The 17645-nt window shown below is 37.1% G+C and overlaps 1 protein-coding gene across 2 annotated transcripts in view; it reads right to left on the bottom strand.

Annotated features, from left to right (window-relative positions):
* LOC145687955 (protein YIPF1-like) overlaps positions 1–15516 on the bottom strand; it is a 76102-nt gene extending 60586 nt beyond the window's left edge. The window contains exons 1-3 of one of the 2 annotated variants that reach the window (XM_081761554.1): positions 15366–15516; positions 6601–6643; positions 4955–5076 (exon numbers count right to left, since the gene is read on the bottom strand). In XM_081761554.1, coding sequence (XP_081617680.1) covers positions 4955–5076; positions 6601–6643; positions 15366–15401 — 201 coding nt within the window. In that variant the 5' untranslated portion in view covers positions 15402–15516. The remainder of the gene's footprint in view (positions 1–4954; positions 5077–6600; positions 6644–15365) is intronic. The other variant, XM_081761555.1, reaches the window with a different exon arrangement.
* Positions 15517–17645: the final 2129 nt, after the last annotated feature.

Genomic DNA, 17645 nt, shown 5'->3' with positions numbered 1-17645 from the left:
ACGGGACAACCCCGAGAAAACCCACGCACACGGTGTTTGTCCACCACAAAGTTCACTTGGCGGGGGCTGGGATCCAACCTGGGACCCCGAGCACCAGAGGTGAACGCTCTACCACTGAGCCACCACGACCTCCACCTTCAAAGAAAGACGGACCAATATTGTTAATGACAACTCTGGACACAGCGGTAGACCCAGTACTTCAACTACTGACGTTTACGCTTGGAACGACTAAAGCATCCCTTCTACAGAAAAAAAAAGCCTGGCCATCATTACCTGGTATATGGTTATGTCAAAACAGCTGTCTCACAATGGCTACGATAACTTGACGTGGATTTCTATGCACATGGTATGGAAAATTTTATTTACCGTTGTGATAAGTGGTTGAACAAAAATTGTAATTACATCGAAGACTAGTGTAGAGCGCCCTCTATCAAACGAGTTCATTAGTAACAGCTGATGGCCTGCCATTCTTCTCTTCGTCATGAATGTTTGTTCGTGCACTTTTAAGTGAACAACTACTTCAGTCATCACACTTCATTAATACACGCCACAGTGTTCCCGATGAATAGCTGCTGCTGCACGCCACAGTGTTTCTATTGCAGCACACATTTTGAGACGCTACAAAAGTTCAACTAGTGATCAGACAACCTTTACTCTACCACTCATGAATGCAGACAGATCTACCACGCACGTCTGTGAAAAGGTGGCAGCGTTGCCCCTCACTACTTTACGCATAGTGACCAATCGGAGGTTACTTTCCGAACGCGCATCGTAGTATAAAGTTGCTATGTCCAAAAGTAGATATAAGAGAATTGCAAGCAAATTGTCGTCAATGAAATAGAAACATGTATTACATCTAAAAGATTTAATACATCCAAAGTAAAAGAATTAATCTTTCTGATGAGCGAGTAAACCATTTTCCAGTTGAATATCGTTACCGTAAAACAAAACAGCTTTATAATCCTATTTTTATGTACTAGGAGCCTCAATTTAAAGAACTTCTTTCTCTAATAAATGTTATACGGTATATATATATATACTTGGATGAAACGCTCCATGGATATTTAGCTCGCAGAATTACATGATTCGTCAGTTAATGAATCAAAACCTACCAACCATATACATTTAACAAAACTATCTGTACAAAAAACGTAAACACTAGATCCAGTCTATTAATATCCATGGATTTCAAACACCAATACTATAATCATTAATATTATTACTAAAGTTCCCCATTTTCACCTAACTTCACCGATACCTCAACTTCACGCTCTCTTCGTTGAGGTTGAGATCATGTGAGCGTGAGTTTCGAGCTCCCAAGCACCGACTTCATGAGTTCGGGCTCCTTTGATTGATACTTTTCAATAAGATCGTTAATAGTACTGGGCTTCACATCACGATGAAGTGAGATGGCCATATTTTATTTACAAAACAATAGCGAGATTAGCAAATAAAAACGGGAAAAGTATAATACACGACAAAATGCAATATTTCTCCCTTTCTTCTCCCCCTCACTATTCGGTATGGCGATACGGCATTAACTGAACGCATGTGAACATGACCCCTGTGTGGCAACATTTCTGTCTTTTAAGGATCTCTTACACCAGTGACTCGACCAATCTTATTTTGCCCTGTAGGTTTATCAACCTTCTTTTTTCATTCCTTTAAACGCCAGACGAAGAGTCTGCGTGAATTTGAAATACGGTGTAGCATAACTTACATCAAAACTGATAATGGTATGTGCAAGGTTATTTTCTTGACTGTTCATTATGTACAATAAGTACACAAAATATTTACTTAAAGTATCATCATCACTATAGGCACCCTGCCATTATTGGTAGGTCACTTGCCCCAAGTGAAGAGCCTCATGCACCAAGCCTTCAGCTAAGCTCTTCGTCTTTACGTACGATATTTGTGTTTCGATTCCATCCACCAATTGTAGCCTCCTTCCCCTCCCTCTCTTTCGTGCCATCATATTTTCTAGAACGATCCTCATGATACAGTTCCTTCTCAGCCAATGTCCCAATAAGTTTCTCTTCCTCTCTTCAATTACATCTAAAATCGTTCTTTTCTCCCCATCATTTCTAACACTCTCTCATTCGTTTTTCGTTTGACTCAGCTAAATATTCCATTCTTCTCCACACCCACATTTCGAAAGCTTCCAGTCTTTTCGTCGCTTTTGCGTAATGCAGGGGTGCAAACTAGGTGCAGTTTCGATATCAAAATTAATGACTTTAAATATGAAAATACTGACTTTGAAACGGAGAAACGAACAAAAAGCAAGATTTCAAACGAGAAAATTGTTATATATTAAACTAACAACCTACCGTACTCCCCACTGAACAGCAATAAACATGTGTTTAACTCGTTAGATTATTAATATAACATCCAATATTTATACAATAGTACTTATACTGAAATCTACTGATGAAAAGTTATCAATATTGTTTTTGTTAAAATATGAACGCAAAACCTGTGTAACACCGAATTTCAGATTGCACTAACCTCGTTTCAATTGACGAATGAATTTAAAATAATCTTTGAAAAAAATTATAGTCGTCCAAGCCAATATTGGTAAGTCTATAATTTATTTTTCTTTTGAGTTTAACATCCCACGATTATGCACTGAGGCTAAGAGAGACGGTGTTAACGAGAAGAGTGATAATGATGAAATGAAGGAAGTGGAGAAAACGGAAGAACTCACAGCACAATTACGCACACGGTGTTTTCCCACCACAAAGCTCACTTGGCGCGGTCTGGGATCGAACTAGAGACCCCACTCACCAGAGCTGAACGCTCTCCCACTAAGCCACAGCGGTCCCTATTCATAAGTTTTAGTTACATTTATTGCACAGAGGAGCTACATACAATAAGGACACACACACAAACGGTAACTTTCCGAAAATCAGTTTTAAAGATTTCATAGAATGAATCTATAAAATGTGATAATACTGACTTCGAAAGGAACAAAAAACGAGGATTTCTGGTTGATAGGAGTGCTTATTACTGACCTGTGCATATCACATATAGTGTGGGCAAGCGGTTCTTCTTTTTGAAAGTACCTCGTAAAGGACTAAATAACTAAGAACTTGAGCTCGCAAACGTAATTCCTGCTTTAATTCTACAGTTTCCAACAGACTTACAACGTTCTTATGTTTTGAACATTTCACCAAATTCAAAGCAAGCGAAACATTTAAACTGCTGTTTAATAATCGAAAAATTTTCGTTTAATATTCCAAAGAGACTAAAATACTGACTTCAATGACGAGTTTGCAGCCCCGTGTAATGTCCAAGTTTTTGCCCCATACAGTGATATTCCATACGAAACATTTCATGAGTCTTTTTTCTAAACTCTTTTATTCAAGGATCCACAAAATATACTTTTCTTCTTCCTCTTTTACCACCCTTGTAAACTTATAGAAACAAATAATCTCTATAATTAGTGGTAGAAAAATTAACATAATAAATCCGTCCTGCCTAGTCCCAAATCGCCCTCTCTTGTCCTCATCACGAATACTATCCCTTGATAATATCCGTTATGCGGATATAGCAATCCTTAGACCATACAGCAATATTCATGTTTCCTTCAATATATCTTTCTACACCTGTACTGAATTCAGATCACATAAGTTTCAGTCCCTTACTATTATCTTATACAAAGTATTCTTTTTTTACTTTGCAACTGTCTTCACTATTCGCAGATTTATTTCTAAGGCAGTCTCTCCAGGGCTTCTTTTCCTTCACACTGCCTGAAGTACTCTTTCATTCCACCGCTACTCCCTCTTTCTCTTCTTCTTCCGGATATCCTTTCATTCCTCTACTACAAACTTCACTTCATAGTTTGGCTTTTCGGGAGCTTACTACTTTTTCTGAACTAGTTTTTAACTGCTTGATTCTAGAGCTTTTACTTTTGTTTGTACACTTGCACTAAAGTGTTTTTTCTTATCTCTTGAATTTCCCGACTAAAAATAAGTAATAATATCTCTATCCACTCTAGGAATCATTTTCAGTCCCGAAGTACTTTTACCCTGTTCCAGTCATTAATTATAAAGTACAGTGATGACCAAATGGTGGCAACGCCGATTTCTCTTTCAAACTCTTGTAGAACTTTTTGACATATCTCACTATACTTTCCACTCAGACTCGGGGCAACTTATTAATGCAAACGAACAAAGTCTGAGTCTAGCTCGGTAATATTGTAGCAATTTCAGCCAACAATACCAATAAAAGTTGTATTCATCGTAAAATAGAATGTTTAATGATTAGTTTTCCATATATTTTAAATGCCTACCTTTTTTTCTACTACTTGAGACACATCTTTTAAAATGCAATAAACTGATAGGGAGCTGGAATTTGCTATATACGCCCTAAAGCGAAAGTGTTAAACGCTTTCGTTTCAAGATTTGAGTAATAATAATACATTGTATGCTTGCATCCATTTATCTATTTATTCTTCATTTCCCTGGCCTCCCATGGATTATAAATCCGCCATCACTGATTTTATCTTTCCATCTCAGGTGTATTTTCTTATGAGTATTTTTCTTTACTTGAAATATCTGTTTCGGACTAAAAATACACAAACCTATTACCTAGTTCATTTTGCTCTCTGAAGTCGAAGTGTCCAAATACTTCTACATGTCCTTGTCTGTTCTTTCGAGTTGTGCTTTCATGTCTCCTAGTAACCAACTGATTGTTTACTTTAACGACAACATAAAAGCAACAAACTGGAATAATACTTTCTACTATACACCTGCATCGTCATAAAATTAGAGAAAGAAATGCTGAACTCTAAGAAATAATTTGAAAACACTAACCACTTTCGTATATCTTCTGAAACCCATACTTTTCAAACTAGGCGAAAACGTTATAGAAGCACACACACACAAAAAAAAGTTATAAATCAAATATCTTAATTCGACCTACAAAATTTTAAATGTTTTAGTAAAGTACATACCTCGGTTTCGGGACCATCGTCATCAGAGCCAGGTGTGTCAGGTAAGGATTCGAATAAGTGGACCTGTTCTTTCGTACTGGATTGAACATCTAGTTCCGCTATACCACCGGTTTGAGTAAAATCTGGAAAAACAGATAACTGTCATTGGTATAAAGGATCATATAATATTTGCCAGGGTAAACCATGTCTTTAACTGGCAATACGTTTTTAACATATGTCGCTACTTTAAATAACCAGGTTTATATATAAAGTTATCATAATCCTAACAACAGTTCAAATGACACATCCGTTCTGGCTTCAACCGTGATTAATATATACAAACAACAAGTTCAAGATGCTCCTTCAATTAAATTTTCCCTCTGACGTCAATTTCACAAAATCTACTAAGATATATCCAGTAAAATAATAAGTAACGTCATTCAGAGTCATGCACTGATGTAAAATGTGACCCGTGTTCTGCCAATTATCCTAGAATATCCTGGATCTGATCTGGTGCCATTTCCACTACCTAGCTACGTTCACTCTTGGGACTCAGCTTCTTACGACGTTCCAAGTCAATTAGATTACTTGGGGCAAAGTTAATATGATCTTGATTTGAATTGAGTCTACCAGCCCTTTCGACAGCGAGGCTATATGACACGTGGACCTACAGCTTAACGTGGGATTCGAACCACATGAGCTCCCGCCGGAAATCGAATCCGGAATTCTCGCGCGAAAAGCGAGTATGCTAAACGACTAGCCACGCGGGAGCTCTTGGGGCAAAAAAGTGATAAACCTTATTAGAAATGTCATCCCGTTGTAAAGCTGAAAATACTTTAAAAAAAACAGCAAACGTCTCCGAAGGACTATCATCGCAAACTTGACCTCACAAATCCAGTCTTATAGACCATATAAAAAAACTTAACCGAAACTAGATATCAGGTTATCTCAAAAATGTAATTTGAGACCCAACTAACTCTGTGGCCTATGGAACTCGCACGTTCAATGCCGTGCTCATAAAAACTCCATTGACTTCTGTCCTTACCGAACTGGATCCATTTAACAACACCAAATTATATCTAGTTAAACAATATACGCTTTCTTTCGGATAATCCGGAAACAGATACTAACAGATAAAAGAACTCGTAATTTAGCGCATGGCTGGTAATGGTCACTCATCCCAACACAAATTTAAAAAAAAAAAAAAAAAAAATCTAACTATATGTCGTCCTCGTTAAGACATGTGACTACGCTCCCAAGCAGATCTAATCAGAAGATATTAATAAAGATCCTAGTGCCCAGTGAGTCGAGACAAAAGAAATTTACAAAGACGATTCTGAAATTACGCTTATTTCTTATTATGGGAAAACAGTAAAAGTTACCATAAGTTGTCGAAGCGTAATTAAGATACATGTAATGCACTTTTGTTATTTATATTAATAAAAATCATACGATTAAGCAAAATCGAAAAAAAAAAAAAACTACGTGATATTACGTAATTGTATGATATTTCATTATTACTCAACTCTAAAGGCCTTCTTTCAAGACTATAAGATAAGGGAAACACTTAAACGGGTTTTGAAACAATTCGTATTTGTTACGCATTATACAGCAACCGAGTTTGAAAATTACAAACTTAAATCCCACTACTTGATATGTAGTCTTACCTTGAAATTGTAATTGATCACCAGGTTTGGTGTGGGACGTCATCTGTAAAACAAATACAAAAAAGTTATATCAGATATAAATTATTCTCGATCCACTTTCAAGACAAATTATAAAACCAGATTCGTACTTTACTATACTCGGTTTCAGAACAAGAGAACCGCAATTCTTGAAAATGCACGGAACAACCACAGGGCTCTGTCCCTTGTGAACAGGCCATAAATCTAAGAAAACAATAGGCGACCTTCGGTTAGAAAGAGTATTGCCAAACATTTCCTCTTCTCCAGATTTTTTATTTATCACAAAAAATAATAACATTGTCTTTATTTCTCACTTGTTTTCCTTTCTTTTTTTGTTTCTTCTCCTACCTAATGACATCGGACAACAACCAACAACCACTGTCCTAACAAGGGTTGATTGCTCTTTCGCTAGTGATGTGAGACAAGGTTACTGTGTTTTGAAACGGACAGTACCTTATGACATTATTAGTCTCAGAAAAGCTGCATTTCTCTTATTAAATTACAGCATATAAATTTTACAACATTAACCGTTAGTCTTATTTGTCCTTTTTTTAAAAAAAAAAAAAAATCCTACATGGGGTAGTTTATTCTTAGGGATGAGTATTTTTCGGATCGATTTTCCCAAAAATGATTCAGGTAATTTTCTTCATGTTTCATAAATAAGTATTCCAAATAATCTGTTAACATGCCATAGTTGATTTGTCCTAGAAAAAACCAAGGGGGATAGCTTATTCTTACGGGTGGGTTCTTTTGGACGGTTTTCTCAAGAACAACTAAGGCGATTGTGTTCATATTTTATAAATAAATATTTCACTAGTAACTCTATATTGTTACGTAAACTATTCCCTAAAAAACAGGTAGTTTATTCTTGCGGGCGAGTTCTTGGACAGTTTTGTATAATACGACTCATGCGATGCTACTGATATTTTATATACAAATGACTCCTGGCGGGGGCACCCGGTCGAAAAAGTGTAAAAAGCTTTTTCAGGCCAGCCATCCTGAAGGAAGTTTTCCTTGGTTTTCCTCATTCACACCAGGCAAACGCCGGTATGGTACCTAACTTACAGGTCCCAGGCCGCTTCCTTCCCCCCCTTTCCCCGGATAGTGTGCTCCCCGAGGGACGTCATCCCTAATACGTGATGATCTAAATGGACATAGATGTCGAAAACCCAGAAATCTAAATCCTTTATAAACAAATATTTCATTTAACAATCCTAACATATACCGATGTGACTGCTTATGGAAAAATCTACAAGTGACAGCTCTTGTTTTGGGGATTAGTTTTCCTCGGGTGAAGTTTTCGGAAAACGCCTTATAATTCTGTTCGCATTTTACAAGAAAATGTTTCATTAATAACTGCAACTCAACATGATTTAAGGAACTGAAGCATGAAAGTTTACTGTAGTGGCCCGTACCCTTTATTCTAATAGCCTTGGTCTTAGAGCTTATAGAGGACATAGCCTTGGTCCAAGTTTAATCCGTTAAATTTAATATTCAAATTACGCCAAATGTCTCTCATGAGCACCACTAAGTGCTACTCGCGTGATTACTGACACACTGGCTTCTGAACTTGGATATACTTTACATAGACAGTAAACGCTTCCCGAGTAAACGGGCGCATTGTTTGCTTTATTTTTGATAAAGACTTGAAACAGAGCCGGTAACATACCTACCAGTAAATAATCACTAATTTATTTGAAATCCTGCGAAATAAAATTAGACGTATGGGGACAATGTTGATTGTTTACATTTTGCTCCTTTTACACAAGGATGTGGCAGATGATTTGTGGATGGGGATAGATTTTCATTATGGCAGAATGTTTAGTGAATAATTCGTTGTAATTTAACCCTTATCCGGGCAGCCGGGAACTCCCAAGCCCAGTAGCTTCATTTTTTCAAATTTCTCAATATGCATACATATTTCGAAGACATAAAATTCTGAATTCTTCTATCCTTAGTCGAAGTTAAAATCATGAACATAGCGAGTTGGTAAAGGTAATGGATTTTTTTTTTTTTTAATTGAAAATCTTTTCCTGACGTAACCGGGCAACCAGGGCCTAGGAAGCCCCGTATAACTTTAGTGCCATTCCTGTCAAATATTAGATCAAATTGTCACATAATTATATATTGAACACGTGACTATTGTAACCTTTAGTCGGAACAGTATGTGATAACAGACATTAAATTTTACGTGTTCTGCACTTAAAATATATACTGAGCCTGACAGGCTCTGGTTGCCAGTCAAAGTTACAAAAATGTCTGGACCGGATTTGCTATTCTGCTTGGCTTACAAAAGGGTTACACAAAGTTTTGCTGCTTGACAAAAATATATATATATATATTCTAGATTAGTCTGAACAGTAAGTGACAATAGACATTGAATTTTGAGTGTTCTGCACTTAAAACATGTACTGGACCTGACAGGCCCCGGTTGCCCGTCTATGTTACAAAAATGTCTTGCCCGGAGAAGGGTTAAAATGAAATATAAAGAATTATTTAATTTTTGGCAGAAATTATATATGTTAAATCGTAATTCATGTTGTTAGATGTAATAATTAATCTTCATTGAACTATATCTTTAATTTGTGATTGCACTAATTACTGGAAATGGGCATGCGGTATACAGTCACTGTACGAGTTTGACAATACGTTGCTCTCAAGTATTTTAATGACAGCAGGATATTCCCGAAGTACTATCTATATACGTACGAGAAGTAAGCGGATATTCTTGGCAAGCAGAGTTATTTATTGCTAATATTAGTGTAATCCTTGTCAGAAGGAACCAGTTTATTTGGTCAAAGAAAAAAAAAAAGCCTGTTTCACTGCCATCAAGTGTTGTGAAATGTTGGAAATTCAAGACGCAACAAGGATGTGATTAAATTATATGTAACGGAATATAGTAATGATTATTATATGCTCGAAAACCTGTAGATCAGGACTAGTTGAGCAATAGTATTATACGAGGGACGGTCAAAGAAACGAAAAATGAAACGAAATCTTTAAGTTTAACGTCCCATGGTTATGCCGGTTAGGCTAAAGGAGACGGTGATGATGAGTAATGAATGAAATGGTGGAATGAAGAAAGTGACAGGAAACGAGAGAACCCCGAGAAAACCCACGAGCACGGTGATTGTCCACCACAAAGTCCACATGGCGCGAGCTGGGATCGAACCAGAGACCACAAGCACCACAGGTGAACGCTCTACTACTGAGCCATCGCGCCCTGGGCAGTCAAAGAGTTCTCGCAATGTTGTTGTAGTTCAGGCATTTGTGATGCAATTACAATGTATCTTATGCAGTACATTACTTAGGTTTCCTAATTACGAATATGACAAGCGTAAACACGTCATAAGAGTCAGTTTACGAGTAGTGTAGTAGAGCAGAAGAGTATGTGGTGATCAATTAGTACACTGTCGTAGTTCACGAAACGGCCAAACATCTAGTTTTTGTGCAGATTGGAGAGATAGGCTGCAGATACCTACTTTGATTCCCTTAAAATCAGTTTACGGTGACAATGCCTTAAGAAAACAGCATCGGTACCCGTTTCGTCACCCTAGAAGATATCAAAAGCAACGCGACGGCTGAACTTCGGAAGATACCAAAAGAGGATTTTCGTCAGTATTTTCAACAATGGCTGGAGCGATGGAGGAAGTGCGTGTTCTGAAGCTTCCTCCTTTCAAGGCGATTAAGTAAATGTATAACTATACAGGGTGGCCCAAAAGTAGGTATACAGTCCCGTACTGCTTAAGTCATTTTTATATCATTTCTTATTGTTATCCATCAGGTAGACTTAGTTTCTTTATCATTTGTTCTTAATATGTTTTTACTTATATCTTAAGCTCGGAACAGCCGAAGCAAATAAATCTATAAACTAGAATGTAATACTTGATCAATGCAGGGTTGTATACCTACTTTTGGGCCACCCTGTACTGTAGTAATAAAGAGGTACAATAATATTCCGGGAACTTTTTGTGTATCCCCCGTAGATAAAAATTGAAAATGCTTTCCAGAATAAATGACTATAAATATGGAGAGGGGGGGGGGAAGGTTAGTAAATATCTCTGTATAATACAGTAGACCGATTGAAGCATAGAACAGGGCAGGTTAGCACAGCAAATTATCATAAAGTGGACTATCGAAGAAAATTAGTGTAGAGTAAGAAAACATCTACACACGTTGGAGCAGAATAACGATGAACAAAATAAAGTAGACAAAGAATGGAGTACCTGAGCACAGCAGGGTAAAACAGAAAGTAAAAGAAAATTTCCATTTTTAAGCCCCACGATTACACACTGAGGGTAAAGGAAACGGTGAAGACGGTAATGCATAAAATGGTGCAAAGCAAAAAGTGAGGAAACGTTAAAGGTGTCTGTCTGCCATAGAAACAGCTGGAATCAAACCAGGGACCCAACGCACAGGAGGTAACACTCTATCACTGAGCTACGGTGGCCTCTTCAGTGAAACAGTAGCGTAGAATAGGGTATGGTACATTACTGCATACAGTCGTGCAGAGTAATGCACTACAATACAGTAGCGCAACAAAGTAAAATATAGAGCAGGGTAGATAGAATAGCAGAGTGTAGAGAAGCGTAGATTAGAAAAAAAAAAATAAATGAAATCTTAAGTATTACGTCTCACAGTTATGCCGGCTAGGCTAAAGGAGACAGTGATGATGAGAAATGAGTGAAATGGTGGAATGAAGAAAGTGGGAGAACCTCGAGAAAACCCACGCACACGGTGTTTGACCACAAGTGTAGATTGGAGCACAATAAAGTATATTAACATTGATTAGGTTTGTTGCAGGCAAGTAGTCTATTTTAAAGTGTCGTAAGCACAAATTGTTTGTTAGATATTTCCCTAATTGCTTAGTGAAGCAATACTTGGCCATTATTTCACCACAGAGGCCCAAACATTAATGTCATTAAATACAGCTTAAGTTACGGTAGGATAGTATAAGGTAAATCTGAAACTTTCCTGTCAATGTATATTCAAGGACATTTCAACCACAAAATAGTGGACATACTCCATACAAACGTTGCCTTTTTAGTGCTTGAAACGAATTTACAATTACCACTGTATCAACTTGTACGAGATAGACACTACAAACTAGTTTTACAACTAATCAGGTTCAAGAAATGGCGAAGATAGAAACCAACATGCAAGAAGCAGGGGTAATAGTGACGGTGGGTATTAGTGTAAATGCCAACTTCCTTTATACGTTATTGTCGCAATTACTGCATGTGTAGAGATGCCATACCCTTATATTATGTGTATTCCTGGCTACTTATATAGTAGGAGGAGATGATAAGGTACATTGTTGTACACTAACATGCCACATTGCCTCTTTTACGTCATAAGGTACCGAGAAGGTGTAGGTTACGAAGAGTCAGTCAAATAATAATGTATGTTTCAGTTTAATCCCTTAAATGTTATAGACTATTATTCCCCTCACGCATGCACAAACAACTGCGCACAGGTTGATAATATGCGTGCAAACTGATGTGCACTGGAAATAATTACGCACTATGCTATTTTATGTAATCATTTCATAACAAAATTCACTAGTAGCGCCTTAGAAGTCGATTCTTGGGGTAAAAGCTGCATTCACGGGTGCAGATACACCTTAAGAGGACTTTCCGTTACATATATAAACATGTAAGCCATGCAAACAAATGTGCATAAACACAAACCAACTTGTACCAGGTGATAACTGAAACTGTCGGGAACAGGCGCATCAGTGACGGAGAGCATGCGAATAATAAGAGGATAGCGCACAAACACAGTCACTCATTTCAATCCTAAATATAGCCCTTATAATAGTTTGACACTCGTGACATTCACTTGTAAAAATAAACTACTGGTTTCTTACATTATGCAGAAATGCTCCGACAATGGAATCTAATATCGTTGACAATCTTTCATTATACTCATAAAATTGAACCGTAAATTTGCATTTTTATGACGGAATATAGTAAACATGAAATTTTGCTAATATAAGAGAATGATTTTCTGCAAAAGCATTATTATTTCTTGTAATGACTAAGAAAGGTCCGTTATTAAAAATGGTAAATTTACGGTTAAAATGAGTGACTGCATATTTTAAAGTGGATTGTATAAGACATAATATTCCATTGTCGGGAGAATTTTTCAGAAAATAAGGAATCAGTATTTCATGTTTACAAGTGTGACTCCATTACAAGAGCTATACTAGAATTAAAATGAATGAGTGCATATCAATAATGACTGTGTAACATACAAATGTCAACCAGTGGAATATTTCTGCATGTTGCAAGAAACCTGTATTTTATATTTACAAGTATATAGTTATAAGTGCTTTAACCTGGTTTGTGCTCATACCCTCCGTCACTGACACGCCTACAGCTTGAGGACGCATCCCCGGACAAGTTCCCCTTCTCAATCCCTGCCCTGATTCTGTTAGATAGCAATCTCGTTTTTAATGGTCACCTAGCACAAACTGATTTGTGTTTTCTGCACACGTTTTATTGCATACGTACGGACGCATATTTATACTCGTAGAGAAAGTCCACGGAAAATGAGTCTGCACCCATGAATTTAATTTCTACGCTAACAAAAAAAATTCCTAAGGCAAACAAGTGAACTTCTTGATGGCATAATTGCATATAATGGGATAGCACGTAATCATTTCGAGGGCACTTCAGTTACTACACACATTATCAATCTGTACGCAATGATTTGAGCAAGCGCTAGAGTAGCACCAGTGCAGAACACCTTAAGGAATCATTTAAATGAACAAAAGTGAAAGAAAAACGCTTTTCTAATTTCACTGACTACTCTTAATCTGGACTCTATTTTCCAGCAATACTTCCACGCAACGTATAGTCGTCATATAAATGTAAACTCGAAAGTAAAGTATACGTCATTACGAGAGGTAAATCTCATAAATCACATTGGTAGTATTGTAGCAATTATCAGCGTGTATTTGTACTTTGAACCTGCGCAAATGTAGGTGAAACGAAAATCTAAATATGATACTACGATGCAAATTATCTTTAAAAAAATTTACAATTACTTGTGCAGGTCAAGTTTAGGAAGACCACTCGAAATGAATGTTAAAAAATTATAATTCTTTCACAAATTATCTTCTTGTTGCCCTCCAAACGATTTGCGCTGAGCGACATACCATTACAGTACTTACCATAGATGAAATTCAAGGAGGCCACCGTAAGTAAGTGTTAAAAAGTTACCGATCTTTTACGATTTACGTATAAATACAGCGTCCAAATGTATGACATAAAAATTACAAATCAAGAAACGCAAACCAAGCTGTGCTAGGTGGCCACTCAAAAGCACGAATGGTATATAATCGAGTCAGGTCAGGGCGATGCTGATAGGCCCGAACAATAGCACGGGGGTCTGTCCGAACAGAGCAAGCGCGTCAACGATGGTACGTACACGCGTGAGCTCGGGTAGTAAAAACAATGGGTCTTTGGAATGTCATGAATTTTATTAGCACTTGTAATGATTTTATACTAGTAGCGCTTTATTTGTAAATATAAAACACAGCGTTTGTACACCGTGCAGAAACACTACGCCGGCTGACAATAGTACCTAACACAGTCATCTTTCATATGCACTTACTTATTTTAACTGTTGTAATGCACTTCTAATGATTTTACACTAGTGGGCAAGAGTGCACTTTGAGCAGACCATGCGATTCTGTCACAGGATGTGGCATTGTTCACATAAGGTAAGTTAGGGATAAGTATGGGTAGGGACGGGTCAGCTTAGGTTTAGGGACCCATTTTGTTAAAAATAAATAAATAAAAAAAAATAAAAGTGTAATTTCTTTGTATTGCCATTTATTGTGAATCAGTTCCTTTTCTATGGATGTTCTGATGAAAGTGCACTTTTGCCTACTAGTGACCCTACACTTGCAAAACCTAAAATACAGCCGTATTTACATAGTATTTAATCCTGCTGCCTGTAGAACTTTGCTCCGGTTAACCTTTCGATGAAAGTGACCTAAACTAATATTAACAGAAATTAGTGAAATTGGAACACTTTTTCGATTAAAAAAGGGGGGGGGGGGTTGGCGCCCTCAACTAAATATATTTTTACATGCAGAGTATTAAATTTTACGGCTATTGTTTAGCGACGGCCTGTAAGTTTTGCAAAATGTGATGTGCCTAAACTTGACCAGCACCCAATTACTATTTTCTTGTGCGCTCAGCAGGTCGTTAATCTGTACGATTACCTTCGTGCATGTAGGAATGAATCTGAACAGATAAAAGCTTGATAAGCCGTGAGCAGATATTCGGTTACGCATTTATTCTTTTAAGCTTCCCCAGCTTTTCAACATGACAATAATTACTTACGAACAGGGGTGAAGTTCGGTTTGGTCTGATTTCTTTCACTTACTTAGGCTATAGCACGGGTCTTTTGGGAACTTAACCCTTTGCTTCTTTACACATTCGTCTTCTCTTTCATTGGAAATAACAAATTACAAATAGATCTTTAAGAGGCCTAAAGTAAACTTCGACTATCATATTTAGACATTAAAAAACAATAGCAAAACATATCTCTTCATGCATAAAATAATTCGCAACAGGGCTGTTATAACAACACTCCTTCTGGACATTAAGTGACGTGTTACTTAAGAGATACACTCCTCGCACGTACTACTAATAAAACAAGCCTTCTATTTAAAGTCATAGTAATATCAGCTTTCAAACACATATAAGATGGACTTGTTTTACATTACTTACATCCAAATCAATAACTGATGATGTAGACGATGCCATGCAATCAACAGTGGCGGAAAAGTTTATCACACTAAAGTTGGTTTGCCTCCATCATCAACCGAACCATAGTATCAGACACAGAATATTTATATTCTTCTTCTGTTTTGCAACCAACTGTGGCTCCATTCCTTCACTGTTTGCGTCAACGCAAATCAAAATAAGCTCATCAGTTTGTGATAATAGGCAAAAACATTCAAATTCTTGTAGTATTTTTTTTTCCCACTGAGATCCTCAAATTTTGTTAAGACAAATATAATCTAATATAAATAAAATAAAAAGTGTGTGTCTGTCTGTCTGTGTGTGTGCGGCCTGGACACCAGACGAGTGGACCGAGAGTTACCAATTTTGTCACGGGTACCTTGGTCCAGGCATGAGACCAAGAGCATGCGTTTTCTTTTTTTAAAAAAATCAAACCACGGGACCTCAGGGGGGCGTTTACCGAGACATGTAAAAGTAGTAGAAAATGGCCGATATTAGTGTCAAATCCATAGTTTTCACGTCGTTGAAATCAATGGTGAAACGCCGATTGCACTAACTTCCAAATTCGCCCCATTCGGCTGCGGGCTGAAGATCACCAGGGGGATACCGAGACATGTAAAAATAATCCAAAATAACCGATATTATTGTCAAACACATAGTTTTCGCGGTCGCTGAAATCAATGGCGATACTCCTACAGCGTTGACTTTCAAACCAGGGGGACTCAGGGAGCATTTACCGAGATATGTAAAAGTAATAGGAATTTGCCGATATTTTCCTTTCGTTGTTCAGTTTGTTTACAAAGATATTTTATCTTACCCATGCGGAGAATGGGTTTTCGGCTCGTACGGAATAAAGACCTTGCTCTTGGAAAAAGGATTACATTCTATAATGCTTTACTTCAACACTAAGCAAAATTACGTTTTATATATAGTTCGAGCATGAACGAACATATGTAAAAATATTTTCGTATTATTATACTGTTATTCTATAATTTTGTTACAGTCTCTAAATTTGTAAATGTATATACTTCTGTACATTTGGAACTTTCGATGTACTTTTGTAATTTGTACTGTATATACCTATTGTAATTTTTCTTTCAATAAATATGGCTTAGGAGCAAATTGTTATAATTCCGGAAGAATTTCAACTAAGTCACACTGCACATACAAAGGCAACATAATATGAAACTGCACAATCGAGGAGAGAAAGGGGAAAGTCAAATAAGACAAGAAACACATGAAAAACAGAATTAGAATAGAAACCGGAGACAACAAAACAAATTGGACAACATAACTTAAATCTACTCGAGATGTGAAATCAATGCAGGGGCGGATCCAGGACGGACTTCTGGAGGGAACTCTGGGATGGGTTTTATTTATATATAAAATAAGAAAGTTTCCTCTTCAGGGGGGCGATCTCCCCGATCGCCCCCTGGATCCGTCCTTGAATCAATGCTGTGAATAGGGAGAGGAAACCTCATTTCACTACAAAATAATAAACTTTATACTCCTTTATGCGGAAAACAACAACAAAATTGAATAATTTTGTATGCATGACATATTTATATATTGGATAAATCTATACATTACTAGATAATGAGTTCTCTCGTGGCTAAGTGGTTAGCGTACGCCCATTTGGCGTGGTATATCGGGTTCTATTCCTGACGGGGGCTCATGTGCTTCGGATTCCACCTTAAACTGTAAGCCATATCTCATATAGCCTCGTTGCTGAAATGGACGCTGAACTGAAAAACTTATTAGATAATGGAACCACCATCATAATCACTAGGCGCGCATACAGAAACTTTTGTTGGAAGAAGTTCAAAGTTTGAGAGATTGTCGAATATTATAAAACGCTACATCTATGTTATATTTTACCAGTGTTATTCTGAATCCGAGAAGACGATAAGTAATTGTTAAATAGTGCCACCTACATTAAAAAAAAATTATAGATTATTTTGGGTGGGGTCCGGGCCTAGTGGACTCCACGCATGGGTGGACTTCTGTGCCTTACATAAGAATTTAAAGAATTCTTTGAAAGTGAAAAATTACTGAAGGCCCCAAAGCCAGGGAACAGTATGACAAGGTCGGCTTCTATGAGCCTTATCTTCTGCAGATCTATTAGAACTCGGGAGCTTTCATTGGTATGGTTATCACCGTTATTACAAATAACTACACCACTAAGCATTATGCACTATAACTTATCGTGTATTTTTTCATATACTTACCATTAAATGCAATTCCTTCTCTTTCATAGTATTGATG

Source organism: Thermobia domestica, chromosome 6 (genome assembly GCF_964235325.1).
Source record: "Thermobia domestica chromosome 6, izTheDome1.hap1.1, whole genome shotgun sequence".
Taxonomy (NCBI): domain Eukaryota; kingdom Metazoa; phylum Arthropoda; class Insecta; order Zygentoma; family Lepismatidae; genus Thermobia; species Thermobia domestica.
Note: the sequence above shows the minus strand (reverse complement) of the source record. Positions and strands in the feature narration are given on the sequence as shown.